Raw genomic sequence first — 15,000 nt, forward strand, 5'->3', positions numbered from 1 at the left:
TTGAACCCCAAACCATGTCAATAAATGATAAATGTAAATATTTTTTCTATCATTACCGACTATTTCTTTAGTGGTAGATGTAGTATTCGTTATATTTGCATTTACAGAAAAGATGCTCGTGTGTGGCAGTTATCTTTATTAGCATACTATGAAGAAATGGCAAACATGTGAAAAAATCAGTTTGGTATGTCACCCAACACAGTAAAGCTCTGTAATTCTTGGTTATTAGTTTACCTTTCATATCTAGCTTTTAGAATTTCAATTTTTTGTTTCCTGTACTCCTCACGCAGAGCATCATTTCTTGCTTCTCTCTCTTCCCTAATTTTGAGTAAATTTATAATATCATAATTTTGCTTGGTCGTTTTCTCCATGAAATGATCGAGCTTGTCCACCAGAGTTCTTACATACTCTGACAGCGGATCCCGTGATGCCTCTGTTTGTATACCAATACCTCTTGTTCGATGGACCTGCTTTTCTTCAACAGGATTGTCTGGGACTTGTGGAGTTGTTTGTATCTTTGGTTGTTCTTGTAAAGCCTGGGAGCTATTAGATGTTTGGGGCTGTTGTGATGCTACTGTTTCAGGTCTTGACGGGCCTTGTAAAGCCTGAGTGCTAATAGATGTTTGGGGATCTTGTATTGCTACTGCTCCTGGTCTTAACAGGGCTTCTAAAGCCTGTGTGCTGATAGATGAGAGAGGCAGCTGTATTGCTACTAATTTTGATGGAACTTGTGAACTTTGTGCGCTGATGGGTGTTTGGGGCTGTTGTAGTGCTATAATGTCTGATCCTGGTGGAACTTGTGAAACTTGTGCACTGACAGATGTTTGGGGTAGCTGTATTGCTACAAATTCTGGTCTTGAAGGAACTTGTGAAGCTTGTGCATTAATAGATACTTGGGGTTGCTGTACTGCTACTATTTCTAGTCTTGATGGATTTTGTGAATCCTGTCTACTGACAGATATCTGGGCCTGCTGTAGTGCTATAGCTTCTGATTGTAATGGAACTTGTGATGCCTGTGGACTGACAGATGTTTGGGGCTGCTGTACTGCTACTAATTCTGGTCTTGATGGGACTTGTAACGCTTGTGTGCTGACAGATGTTTGGGGCTGCTGTACTGCTACTAATTCTGGTCTTGACGGGACTTGTGACACCTGTGCGCTGACAGATGTAAGGGGCTGCTGTATTGTTTCATATTCTGATCTTGGAACTTGTGAAGCCTGTGTATTGATAAATGTTTGGGGCTGCTGTGCTGCTGTTAATTCGGACCTTGACAGAACTTGTGACGCCTGTGCACTAACAGATGTTAGGGGCTGCTGTACCGCTATTAATTCTGGTGTTGATGAGACTTGTGACGCTTGTGTGCTGAGAGATGCAAGGGGCTGCTGTACCGCTATTAATTCTGATCTTGACGGAACTTGTGATGCCTGTGCACTAACAGCTGCAAGGGGCTGCTGTACTGCTATTAATTCTGGTCTTGACGGGACTTGTGACACCTGTGCACTAACAGCTGCAAGGGGCTGCTGTACCGCTATTAATTCTGATCTTGACAGAACTTGTGACGCCTGTGCACTAATAGATGCAAGGGGCTGCTGTACTGCTATTAATTCTGGTCTTGATGAGACTTGTGATGCCTGTGCACTAACAGCTGCAAGGGGCTGCTGTACTGCTATTAATTCTGGTCTTGACGGGACTTGTGACACCTGTGCGCTAACAGATGCTAGGGGCAGTTGTATTGTCACATATTCTGATCTTGGAACTTGTGAAGTTTGGCCACTGATAAATGTTTGGGGCTGTTGTAATACTACAGCTTCTGATCTTGAAGGAACTTGTAAATCCTGTGTGCTAACAGATGTTAGGGGCTGTTGTAGTGTTACAGCTTCTGGACTTAAAAGGACTTGAAAAGTCTGTGAACTGATAGATGTTTGAGATCGCTGTAGTGCTACATCTTCTGATCCTGAAGCAACCTGTGAAGCCTGTGTGCTGATAGATGTTTGGGGTTGCTGTGTTGTCGCTGCTTCTGATTTTAACGGGACTTGCAGTGTGTTGTTGGAGGTTGAAGAATGGGAAGTGACTAAAGGTGGTGGTTTAAGATCTTGGACACTAACACCTTGGGACGGTGTGCTTTCTGTTGGTTTTTCACCCAAGATTGAATGAAGTAAATCATAGATCTTTGGTTCTAGTATTTTTGGTCGTTTTAATGCAAATTTGTTTCCTTCATAAGTTCTATATAAATATTTGACAACTCTCCATTTTGTTTCAACTTGATATCTGGTGACACCTTGGAACTGGAAAAAAAAGTGAAAGTTATGAATGAATATAATGCTTATCATATACATTTGACAAACCAGATGTTCATTTTATGTTACTTTGTACATTTTATGCATAATACTCACAATATTTTGTAATTCTTCAGTTATTTCCGCATATACCATTTTTTTCCTCTTACAGCCGTTATTCAACCTTGGATATTTTTCTTTGATAAGGAGAATGAGTGCCTCGATTTGGTCACTGTGCCAGATTCGCCTGCTGCCACGACCTTAAAGCAAATTAATAATGCAGTTAGGTTATTGTGTTCAGAAATGTGAAAATAATGTAATAGAATTGGATAATATTAGAGGCAACTTGATTAAGATTATGAAAGAACAAAGGCCCATATTTCATACAGTTTGCCCTCATCACACAACTATCAACTGTATGAAAATAACGTTTACGAAAATATTCAATAAAGCTTCTTGAAAATTATCTCACACATGTATTTGTTACATTACTAATATTTATTTCCCTTACTTTTCTTCTGTGACGGATCAATATTTTGTTCTGCCTCTGCGGGTTCGCCATCGCAGGCCTTTAAGTCCTCAGTAGTTTGATGTTTTATACCAGAAGATCCACCTGTCAATCTGGAACAAAAGGGCCAATGTTTATAACAAACCTAACTATATCAATCATACTGCTGAAACAAAAAGACTATTTTTAAATTGTATATTTTACTTTTCGTTATATTATCTTGCATGAGAGAAAGTTTACTCTTTAGGTAAATGTAAAACCATTATTTCTGTTACCCAACAGTCATCCAAGAAAGCTAATGAAATTCAAAAATTTAAACCCTTCTGGTATTAAAAGAAAGTTTTAATGTCTCCCTGCTTTGCACATAAATTAGGAAGATGAACATCACAAAAAAGGAACAAGAGCCAAAGGATACCTAGAAGGACTCGAGGCAAGTGTAGGATTTGGATAGACGTGCTGCTCCGGCAGTTGGTTTTGACCGAGGTCTTCTTCGGAGTCAAGCTGATCATTCTCCCCAGAAGATAGTTCAATGTTTTGCGTGCTAATGGGTTCCCGCATATATGCCTCAACTGTAAGAAATAAAGGCTTCTTAGAAAGACATAACATTAAGTAAGGCATATCAATGCACATGTACGGTACGAATCTATATAACCTTATTCCAAAGCAAAAAGAAGAAAAAAAGTTCACTCACTTTTCCGACGTTTTGGCATGGGCGATAAACTACTGGTGCTTGGCGTTCCGGGACTCGATATGTCTTCACTGGAGGAGTCCTGTCGGGGTTATAAGTTATGTCTGAAATATTTTCAACATGGAAGGCGAGGATAGAATACCTAGTTACGTAGTTAACGAGTTAAATACATAGATTAAACCTGTTAATACGCATACTTTACTTTACATATACTAAATGTATTATTATATATTATCGATCACATTGATAAATCACCTAACCTAATGCTATTTACCTACCAGCTTCACACATTTTATGTATATACTGTATATATATATATATATATATATATATATATATATATATATATCTATATATCTATATATATATATATATATAATATATATATATATATAAATATATATATATTATATATGTATATATATATATATAATTATATATATATAAATATATATATATATATATATATATATATATATATATATATATATATATATATGTGTGTGTGTGTGTGTGTGTGTGTGTGTGTGTGTGTGCACAATAACAAATTAGGGCCGTAGTCAGGAGTACCCAACAGAAGCTCGCGGAATGGATAAAGAAAACAAGAATTTGCAATTCTGGCATCTTCAATAAGAACAAAACTGGAAGTAAATTCATGTGGTCAGACCTATCTTGCACAGCACTCTTGTTAAGTCCAACCTACCTTCTGACAATTAATTAAGATATTTCAATCCTTCAACTGCATGACCCCTTAGATGTTCACGTTCACGTGGGGAGAGTTTTAAATCTTAAATCCTTTGAAAGAAAGGAAGAAAAAAAAGGAAAGAAAAAGATATATATATATATATATATATATATATATATATATATATATATAATGTTTATCAATTTCAATACCTCTAGGTTGGATTGGAAAAATCAAAACCATGAAATAATTTCCTTTTTTTATTCTCATAAATATAAACAAATATTTACACCCATATCATCATTACATACATATGAATGTACACTTAACAACTATAATAGTATTTGTTCTGTTCACAAAATAATAAAGTGAAGAACATTATCCGAAATTACTGAAAACAATACAGACATAACAGTCTGGAATATGATAAATGTGGTTGTTCTTCCCCTTTTCCTTGAATATCCCAATCGATCGTTATTGATGAAATCACTTTGAAGCAACATTGGCTTTGATTCAGCAATCAATTCAGCCAAAGAATATTTAAACGTCCTGAATACATCCTTAACAGTGTTATGTTGCTTCCCGCATTGCCCCTTACGCCTTCCTTCCTTTCTTTCTTAGCAGTGTTGATTTCTTCACTTGGTGCTTCCGATTTCAATTGCTTGAGTTCTTGTTGCCTCTTCCTTTAATAGCAACCTTGAGATTCCTGGCAGCTGGGAGGTCTTTGGAGGATCTTAAATTTTCAACTGCTATTTCTGCACTGTCTCTGGGAAACTTCATACCTGAAACCTGCAGAGCTTTATGGCATGCCCTACGAGACCAGTATATGAAGGTATGTTCCAAATTATATTAAAACAAGGTATTTTTCTGTTTATTTATGAATGCATACAAAAATTGGTAAACCTCTCATGACATGTCATCTCACAAATAATAATAATATTAATGGCTCTACCTATACCTAATGGCATGTATAACCTTTAAGAAAATAGAAAGAAATCACCTAATTAACAATTATTCCTTTATCCAGTACAAAAACAAATATAATATCAACGGCTTTTTAAATGGCATGTATACCATTTAAGAAAATAGAAAGAAATCACCTAATTTACAATTTATCCTTTATCCAGTTCAAAAACAAATGGATGTAATGTTATTCTTGTATCCATGTCTCACAGATTTTTTGTGACACATTACATGTTAGTATAGGAATCATTGCTATCACTACAGTCGGAGGGTGATGGTGACGGTGATGGTTGGTACGGTGATGGTAGGTAGTCAGGCGTACTGTTTGTGTAATATCCACTGTTGTAATAGACAGGTTTATATACTGTATGATGCTGTCCATCAACAAGTTTATTCAACTGTACCTGGCATATTATGTCTGATATCTTCTGTTTCGCAAGAACACGGTGGTTCTCATTCAGTTCTCTTAGCTCTGTAGCAATGTAACGACCAAATGAATCACATGAGTCGTCTAGTTTCTTAAGAACAGACATAGCCTCTTCTACAAGGTTATCTACTTGGCACACCTTACGTTTTAGCCCTTTGCGTGATGGAGGCTTCATAGGTGTGGATGAATTCATACTGCAACTCAGCTGCGCCACTTGGCCATTCTGTAGAGAAATAAAAAATTGATTAATTTTCAAGATATATGTATAACGCAAGGTATCGATTTATATGAAAGCATCTGTTATCTTGCACTTGAATAGAACCGAATAATATATGTATCCAATATTCTGATTTTTCTTATTTTGCTGACTGCTTTATATTATAAATATAATACGCTTTTTGTAAGCAATATTGTTTTCAGGCCAAAACGTATTATTTGAGATGTTAGGAGATGTAGATGTTAATGCAAATATTACTATTTCTTTCTCAGTTTCCTTCGACTGAAAATGAGTGGCTGGCGGTTGCTGCTGATTTTGAAGGCTACTGGAATTTCCCAAACTGTGGAGGAGCAATCGACGGGAAACATGTGAAGATTATTTCCCCTGCAGGAAGTGGATCCTACTATCATAACTACAAAGGGTTCAAAAGCGTCATCTTAATGGCTATTGTAAATGCGAATTACGAGTTCATGATGGTGGATGTCGGAAGAAATGGAAGAATGTCAGATGGTGGAGTTTTCCAAACTACAACTTTCTGTAAAAAACTCCATCGGCATGAACTCAATCTGCCATCAGCAGACATGAACAAAGAAGGTTTGAATTTTGTCTTCCTCGGAGACGATGCGTTTGCTTTACACGAGAATCTATTGAAACCATTTGCTCGTAGAGATCTAACTATAGAGAAACGAATATTCAATTATAGAGTTTCCAGAGCAAGACGGGTCGTAGAAAATGCGTTTGGCATTTTAACAAACCGTTTTCGCATCTTTCACACAACAATCAATATGAGTCCAAACAAAATAGACGTTGTTGTGCTAGCTTGTTGTATTTTACATAATGTATTGCGGCAAAAAAATAAAGGTGGTTATTCACCAACCACTATGGTTGATCGAGAAGATATTGAGAGTCGGCAATTGATCCCAGGTTCTTGGAGAAACGAAGAACAACTCACCCCTCTTCAAGCGAACCTAAATAATACAGGGCAAGCTGGCGGCAAACAGAATAGAGACAAGTATGTTACCTACTTCAATACTACTGGAGCTGTGCCTTGGCAGAACGATATGGCCTGAAATGGTACTATTAATGCTGATCACTTTGCTTACTATTTATTTTACTGTTTAACTTTAGTTTAAACTTGAGGCGTACATTTCTTAGATTTCTGTACTACAATATTTGAGTTCTGACAAATTTACAGTAATGTTTACAATGACCTACATTCATTTGTACATGTATTAAATAAAACGTTTCAGTTATTATAACATTTCACTGACCTCAACTTCAACATCCGGTTGGTCACATTGATTATCTTCCTGTGTCGGTTGTTCATCGTGGTCCGCACTGTCAATGCTACAGAATGATTCACGTCGCTCTTCATGATCAGCAGTAAACGCCAGTAATTTGTAATACCAAAGTTTTGGCACATATATCTCATTAGCACCAGCACCTGATTTCGTAGATTTTCTAACTTTTGCATGTTCTTTTCTAAAAGCATTCCTCAAGTTTGCTATTTTCTTCTTTACAAAAGATACATCACAGTCAGGGTTTACTGTTTGACAAAAAGTTAAAAGACTTTTGTAGGCTGAATCTCGTTTGTCACGATTTGAATACTCTGGGGATTTTACTTGCCATAAGCACGTATGTGTTTTATAGATTTCAATGAATTCTGTTATAAAATCTGTATTCGTAAAACGAGCGTCAGATACACAAACCATGGTGACACCGATCTGTACGGGGGTAAAAACTTCCAACATGATGGAAGATCAAAATGAGCGATTTGATGTGCGAGGTTTTATCTTTATCGCCCCATACACAGGCAGATATTTAGGAGATTTGGTCCGTAGCGATCAAATCTGCTGAAACTGAGCGATCAAATCTGCAGGTGTATGGCTAGCTTTAGTCAGGAAACTTCGCAGTGACCTAGCAGCAACAAAAAGCCAGCTAAATAATTTTAAGAGAATAATCACCTGTCTGCCAGAAAGAAGGAGCTTGATAGTGGATGTGCTGCAGGTTAATGACACTCTGGTAGCCACACAAGCCAACACTGAGGAGCCGCACCAACGCTCAATTGCCTGCACTGCCCGCTCGAACAAGATAGTGGGAGAAACAAGTGGAGGAAAGTGACGAAACGTATATATGGTGGGCGGACCAACAAACTAAAAATCGGAAGCTAACAAAGACATTAACGAAACCTGGCGCACTGTTAGAAAGCAGCCAACCATACCAAGGTCAACGAAAGCAAGGACAGGAACACAGAAGTCAATTTGTGCACCATCCTGCAATTAATAAGAACTAAGGAGGTGGCCAGCAAACTCAACAAAAACTAAAAGAAAGGCCAACATTTCATGGTAACTCACGCAAAAGAAACGTGCTTACCAACAAATGTCCAGTGTGCCACCGCCAAGGACATTCTGGAAACGATTGCCCCAGGAATCAAGTGTGTGACTACTGCAAGAGTCATTATCATACCACACAAAATTGCAGACATCGTCTGGCTGATCAGAGACAGCAGGAGCTGATTCAGGCTGTGAGCCAGTCTAGTCAAGAGAGCCTAACAGCTGCACAGCGTGCTCACTGGCACCAACAAAGTATTGCGCACCAACAGTTCTTGGTACCACAACCTACAGCCTATCCACCACTGCATAAACAAGTTCTTTTCCGACAATATGCAGTGCCCTCCAATTATGGTGCCCACCAACCACTACCACAACCGCAAGCATAGCAAATATCTGTTTTGCAAGAAATAAGAATAGTGTCTGCCAATATTAGAGGGTTCCATACCAATGTGGGGGAACTAACACATCAATTTGTTTTAAAACACAAAGCAGACATAATATTCATATCTGAAACCTTTCTAGATGACAAAGTACCTTGCAACTATGCCAAGATTCCTGGTTACTCATCATGGATCAGAAAGGACCGTAACACAAATGGAGGCGGAGTAGCACTATGCCACAAGGACTCGACACCAATCCAATTTGTTGATTACCCTGTTCCAGACAACTTGGAACTTATCCTGTGGAAACTGATAGATAGCAAAGCAGAGGTACCCTTTGTTGTGGGTGTTACAGACCCCCGTCCCAGGGAACGCTAATTGTTGATTTCCTGGTAAACCACCTTGATAATCTCTTACTGAGCAGTCACTGTGAAAATATAATAAGAGTTGGTGATCTCAATCAGCATATCATTCAAGCTAACTTTGATAATATGTTAGCATTGTATGATCTCAACAACCACGTTAGTTTTGCTACACATAGTTCTGGTTCCTCACTTGATCCAGTTGTGACTAACTTCCCTGAAGACACAGTTTGCTGCTCCCCACTTGGTTTTGTAGGCACTTCAGACCACATTGCCTTACTCACAACAATTTCTTTTGCACTTTTTCGTGAGGAGCACTATAGCCGTACTATGTGGAAATGGGAATCTGCTGATTGGGGAATGATCAGGAACACATTGACGCACATATCCTGGGAGGACATTCTCAGAGGTGATGTCGATCAGCAAGTGGAACAATTCACAGCGACCCTACTTGAGATCCAGAGACAGTGCGTACCACATGTTGACCATATTTCCTATCCCTCTGATCAGCCATGGTTTGGGCCCAGGTGCCGCATGGCATCTGATGCTAAGTACAAGGCATGGCTCAATTTAAAACGTAACCCTACAGTCTATAACAAACATATCCATAGACAGGCTGCGGCTCAAATGGCATCCATCCAGAAATGGGCCATACAACAATGGGAAAAAGACACCAAAAATAAGCTAAACTCTGGCCAAATTGGTGGAATATTGTCAAACAAAAACAAGGAGAAATCAGGGAAGGAGCTATTCCACCCTTGGCCACAGAAAATGGCACTATGGCACTTACTACTCAGCAAAAAGTAGAGGTATTGGAACATCACTTTGCACAGAAAATGTCCGTGGCAGAACCTGCCAGACCATCCCTGATGCTACCAATAATGACAGTGGAAAAACTGACCAACATCAAGACAACAAAGACAGAAGTAGAAAGAATTCTGAAGGACCTCATGGAGACAAAAGCTGTGGGGCCAGACGAAATAAGTCCACGCTTACTTAAAAGATGTGCTAGACAGTTGTCCAAACCACTTTCTCTGTTGTTTAATAATTGCATACAACAGCAAAAATGGCCATCGAAATGGAAGGTCAGCAACATCGTGCCCATTCACAAGAAAGGAAATAAAGCAGAAACCAAAAATTATCGTCCTGTAGCACTACTCTCTGCTGTCAGCAAAGTTCTAGAGAAAATAATTGGTTCACGCCTAACAGGACATCTCAACAAACACTCACTGATGTGCTCCAGACAGTTTGGATTCAGGAGAAACCACTCAGCTGCTGATCTCCATCTGCTCACGTCTTCTACCTGGAGCACTGCCCTTGACCATAACCAATGCACTGCTGTGATAGCTCTGGATATCGAGGGGGCCTTCGATCGAGTGTGGCATGATGCCTTGATTGAGAAATTATGTGGAATTGGTGTGGGTGGACCACTTCTCAACCTCTTCACGGACTATCTTACCAATAGGTACCTGAGTGTCGTCTTGAATGGCAAGAAATCAACACAGCATGCTATCAAGGCAGGTGTACCGCAGGGCAGTGTTCTGGGACCCCTCATGTAGAATGTATTTATAAATGACTTGCTGCTTCTAGTGCCTGAGACACAAGCGTTTTCTGACGACATCACACTGTCGGTTACCTACAATGCCGACGATGAGGAAATGACAGCAACACACATAAATACTAAACTGAAGAACATCCTAACTTGGGGTCACAGGTGGCAGGTCAAATTTGCACCAAACAAGACCCACCTCATGGTAGTTACCAGAACCCCCAACCCACCATCAAACTATACTTCGATGGTAAATTACTACGACCTGAAGATGAAGTAGAAAAAAAATAAAAAAATAAAAAAAACTCACCTTCAAAACACACATTGAAAACATCGTGAGGAAAGCATCAAGGAAACTTGCGTCCCTGAGACGCATTTCATGGCTTCTTGATGTAAGAGGAAGAGAGGTTCTATACAAATCGCAGATCCGGTCTGTGATGGAGTATGCTCCTCTGACATGGGGAGGAGCTGCTAAGAAGCACCTCGACCTCCTTGGTAGGATACAATCCAGAGCCATTAAGATAATCAACGGTGAAGATCCTGGGAATCTAAACAACCTTCAGAATCTACAACACCGGAGGGATGTGGCAGGTCTCACTGTCATGTTCAGAATACAAGAAGAACAAGTGCCACACTTGCAGGCGCTGCGACAGCCAGTCCGTCGGATTACTCGTACCACCAGGACCGTGGAGAGAGTGCCGGACGCACTAGAGCAGCCACGATGCAGGACATGGCACTACCAGAGACAGTACATCCCAAAATACACTAGGATGTGGAATGCTGTTTTAAGCTATATGCCTAGACACATTGTACATAGTGTTCAAAGTTTTAAAACTCTTGTAAATAGAATTTTACCAATTATTTTATAAGTTGTAATGTACTTTATAGCCATAGTTTCTAGTTTTAGCTTATATTCATATTCATGTTGATGTATGTGTTAATATTTCAAGCTGGTTTGGCTTTTAGATAATTTATTTTCATATGTAAATTTTAGCCAATAAATTATGAGGGCAATCGGTCAAACGATCTCTCATATACCAGAAATGTAACAATGATAACAAATAAAGGTTAAAGAGAGAGAGAGAGAGAGAGAGAGAGAGAGAGAGAGAGAGAGAGAGAGAGAGAGAGAGAGAGAGAGAGAGAGAGAGAGAGAGAGGGGGGGTAGAGGGAGTTTAACTGCATCAACTACACTTCTTATAATAAGTAATTTAAAAACTCGCTTATTCATATTGACATTTAAATAAGATCTAAAATGCATGTATGTCATATACCGAACCTCTAATGTCGCCAAATCTACCCCCCCCCCCCCTGTCCCTCGTGTGTTTATGCAAAGTTACTCTACAAGAGGTTGTGTATTTCTCCATCAGGAAGAACACCTATAATAAAAAAAATGCGATAACTTAAGAAAGATGAGAGTGGCAAAGGGAATCGGGAAACAGACCGCGAAACAATCTCTTGGTTTGTTTGCCTAACAACAGACAAACACAGACCATTTACCATTTCCACGTTAACTAACGGGCGAACGAACAGCACTTCTTACTAAATCATTCCAATTTATATCAGTGAAATCCAAACAATGTGTCAAATAATTAGCAGGATAAAAATAACATTAGTATGATATCTCTGTTTTCTTAATTTTCATCAAAAAAATTATTTCACTTCTTGTCTTTAACTATTTTTCTTTTTACAGTGAGTTTGTTCTGTCTAAACACTAGTCTTTATTAAGATGTCCGTGGCACTATGATAACTGCCCTTAGGCGACCACTGGCTTAGGAAGAGAGCTTTACCCAATGTCCAGTCCATTGCCTTTTTGGGGTCTGTGATGGTTGCCAACAGCTCAGAATCGAACTCCCGACAGGTCTCTACAATCAATCCCTTAAAACGCAAGGATATGGTCTATTTAAATTAGCATGTACTGCGCTTAAAACGCCACCCACATTCATACTAGCCTTTGGCGGTTCAACCTGAAACAATTGCTCAAAATACTCAGCCCAAAACTAGCACCCCACCAGGACCCAAAATGATTTGGCCATCTGCTGAGTGAGTGAACTGGAGACATAGCCTCCGCAGGCATTGCTAGGTTGAGCAGAGATTCCTGATATGCTGTTCTTTGTCCCTTCTCAGCACCTCATCATGTCTTACAGAAAGAGACTGTTCTTACTATTGGTGTCAGGTCTTAATGCCATGGGGACTGACAAATGTCTCATGGTCAGTTCGAATGGAGCCAAATTCCGCATGGAAGTCACCCAGTAATATGTAGATATTATCTTGAGAATAACTATCTACCATGGTAGCGAGTTTGGAGTAGAACATTTTTCACATCAGGTTTACATATTTCAAGAAAACATAAGACCAGATACCAAACACTGCATCCCTCTTGATACCATTCCATGCTCAATAACTCAGCCATCCTTCCCAGCTTTACCTCAAACAAAATTTGATGCGAGACCACAGGTTGGCACCCACAAGGTTGGAGGTGGAGCTGTTTGAAAATACGGTGTTGATGATAAGTATTACTCTAAAACGTGGAAGTGCCTCAGTATTTACAAACCTTTGATCTTTGAGCAAAAATAGTGGATTGGATTATAATAAGTAGATTGCTCTTATAAATTTCATGCACACCGACATGCCAGTTAGGTCATATTCATGGCCCAGTGTATTTTCCTAAGACATATTCTTTTGCAAGATAGACATACTAACAAACGCTACTTGTTCTAAGTGTTAATGAGAACTGTCTACAGCACAATCTTCATAAGTATGGGCAATTATAATATCACTGTAAATATTGAAAATATTTACACACCAATATCAAATTTCTTAACAATTCTGGTGCGTCTTATAATGATCATAGTATTTGGAACTGCAGAAGTGGAAAACCAACTGCATATTTGGATTCTACATACCTGAATATATTGGGATGGAATAGCTTAATCAGTGAATTTTAGTTGCAAGGTTTTTTTCTCAAGAAAATTAAAAACTTAAAAAACTATACTGGAGATTGTTCATTAACCTGCACAATAAATCTGGGCATCCATGTGGTGTGCAATTAAACAAACAAGTTAAAGTTCCAGAAAACATTTTCTTGTTATTGGTCAAAATACATCCAGAGAAATTTTGGTATACAACTCTGAACTCCCTGCAGCAAACATTGTATGTTGCTGTTTTTGTGTTAAATTGGAACAGGAAATGCCAATCAAGGGGAATGTTAACAAAAAATATAATAATAATAAAAAAATAATAATTTAGCAGAGGTTATTAACATGTGATTTGTAGCATACCTGGCAAAATTAAGTACAGTTTTAGGTATTGGGTTCTCAAATTTAATAATAATAATAATAATAATGATAATAATAATAATGATAATAATAATAATAATAAGAATAATGAAAAGGAGAAATAGAAGAAGAAAAAACTATGAAATAACCCAAAACAAAATTTAACATTGCTAATGGATAGCTAGTTTTATTTGTACAGTGCACAATATTCAAGCATTATAAATATTCACAAAGAAAAACAAATACATCTTTATATGTATAGAAACAAATTACTCAATTTAAAAATGTTATTGAAATTATGCCAATTAGCAAGTATAGTGCAAAATTAATATACTTTGTGTTTGAAGATTATGACAATGATTATGTTTATCAGCATCATCATATTATCAACCCTGCACATCAGTAAAAACATAAACTCTAAGCATGTTGCTCTCATTTTAAGGGTATATTTGCTTTCATTTGCATCACCATGGAGACCAAGCAGAAAGCATAGTCTACACTCATACATGAAGCAACAAATAGTTTCATGAAATAAATTAATAGAAGTTGCATGATGTTATTATTTAAACAAACCCCATTAAAAATGGACCTATATTTTAGTGGCTTACTAAACTGCTAGTTTCATCCTTTCTTTATATACTGCTTTTGTTACATAATTAGCTTAAACTTTTGTTCCAGGAACATCTATTTTTTATTTCTGCTTCCAAAGAATACTGTACCAATATACATATATAGATTATAAAAGTACTAGTCTATGATATAAATTAACTTATGTAATTATCATTTGCTCTTTTCCAATCTAGTTGAAAACCTGATAATATTTCTTGACGTTTGTATGATTTTTGTTTCAAATAAGGCTATCTTTTTATATATGTCAATGACAAATCAATAAAAATAAAGAGTATTCTTACCTTTAACAGCTATTTTTCCATGCTTCAACTTTGCAGGGTTACAAAAATCCCGCCAAATACGTGCTTCAAATAGACCATGTTGGTATTCCTGACATTGGATAGTACCACATAGTCTTGTTATGGTAATCAATCAACGAGACGCATGAAGCCTGATAATAACATTTCTTTTCATTTCTTTTCAGACACCCCACAATGGCAAAATCCTTGACTACGGCCCTTAGTCTAACATGCTACTAAATCGGCTAAGAAAATTTCTTTTACATACCTTATCATTATGTGGTTTTGCTTGACCATTTTCTTTATTATGCAGCACAAGTTCACTTTTCTTGTGGAACATTTCACTGCAGTTCTGACAATTCTGACGCTTTTCTTGCATATGCTTTGCCTGCAAATGAGCAACCAAGTCACATCTGCTAGTATACATGA

General features: G+C 38.0%; 2 protein-coding genes across 3 annotated transcripts in view; both read right to left on the reverse strand.

Annotated features, from left to right (window-relative positions):
• Window positions 1-15,000, reverse strand: part of LOC122250217 (uncharacterized) — a 19,013-nt gene that overhangs the window by 551 nt on the left and 3,462 nt on the right. Inside the window, exons 2-7 of one of the 2 annotated variants that reach the window (XM_043011567.2) lie at window positions 14,840-15,000; window positions 3,476-3,554; window positions 3,200-3,353; window positions 2,788-2,897; window positions 2,394-2,536; window positions 1-2,285 (exon numbers count right to left, since the gene is read on the reverse strand). The exon at window positions 1-2,285 is cut by the window's left edge and continues 551 nt beyond it; the exon at window positions 14,840-15,000 is cut by the window's right edge and continues 251 nt beyond it. In XM_043011567.2, the coding sequence (XP_042867501.2) occupies window positions 231-2,285; window positions 2,394-2,536; window positions 2,788-2,897; window positions 3,200-3,353; window positions 3,476-3,554; window positions 14,840-15,000 (2,702 nt within the window). In that variant the 3' untranslated portion in view covers window positions 1-230. The remainder of the gene's footprint in view (window positions 2,286-2,393; window positions 2,537-2,787; window positions 2,898-3,199; window positions 3,354-3,475; window positions 3,555-14,839) is intronic. The other variant, XM_043011568.2, reaches the window with a different exon arrangement.
• Window positions 5,204-7,484, reverse strand: LOC122250219 (uncharacterized). Its single transcript, XM_086554151.1, has 2 exons — window positions 7,036-7,484; window positions 5,204-5,770 (listed from the first exon to the last, which is right to left on the reverse strand). The coding sequence occupies exons 1-2, from the start codon at window positions 7,474-7,476 to the stop codon at window positions 5,348-5,350; spliced, it is 864 nt and encodes a 287-aa protein (XP_086410277.1). The 5' UTR covers window positions 7,477-7,484; the 3' UTR covers window positions 5,204-5,347.

This window comes from Penaeus japonicus, unplaced genomic scaffold (assembly GCF_977035675.1).
Source record: "Penaeus japonicus unplaced genomic scaffold, GWHDUDI00000001_assembly GWHDUDI00000029, whole genome shotgun sequence".
Lineage (NCBI taxonomy): Eukaryota > Metazoa > Arthropoda > Malacostraca > Decapoda > Penaeidae > Penaeus > Penaeus japonicus.

Bases quoted from the DNA above. Each gene is read 5' to 3' on its own strand.
- LOC122250219 (XM_086554151.1), bottom strand. From the start codon at position 7,476: ATGGTTTGTGTATCTGACGCTCGTTTTACGAATACAGATTTTATAACA. The intron at 5,771-7,035 runs GTCAGTGAAATG...ATTTCTCTACAG, and splicing joins AACCGGATGTTGAAGTTGAG to AATGGCCAAGTGGCGCAGCT.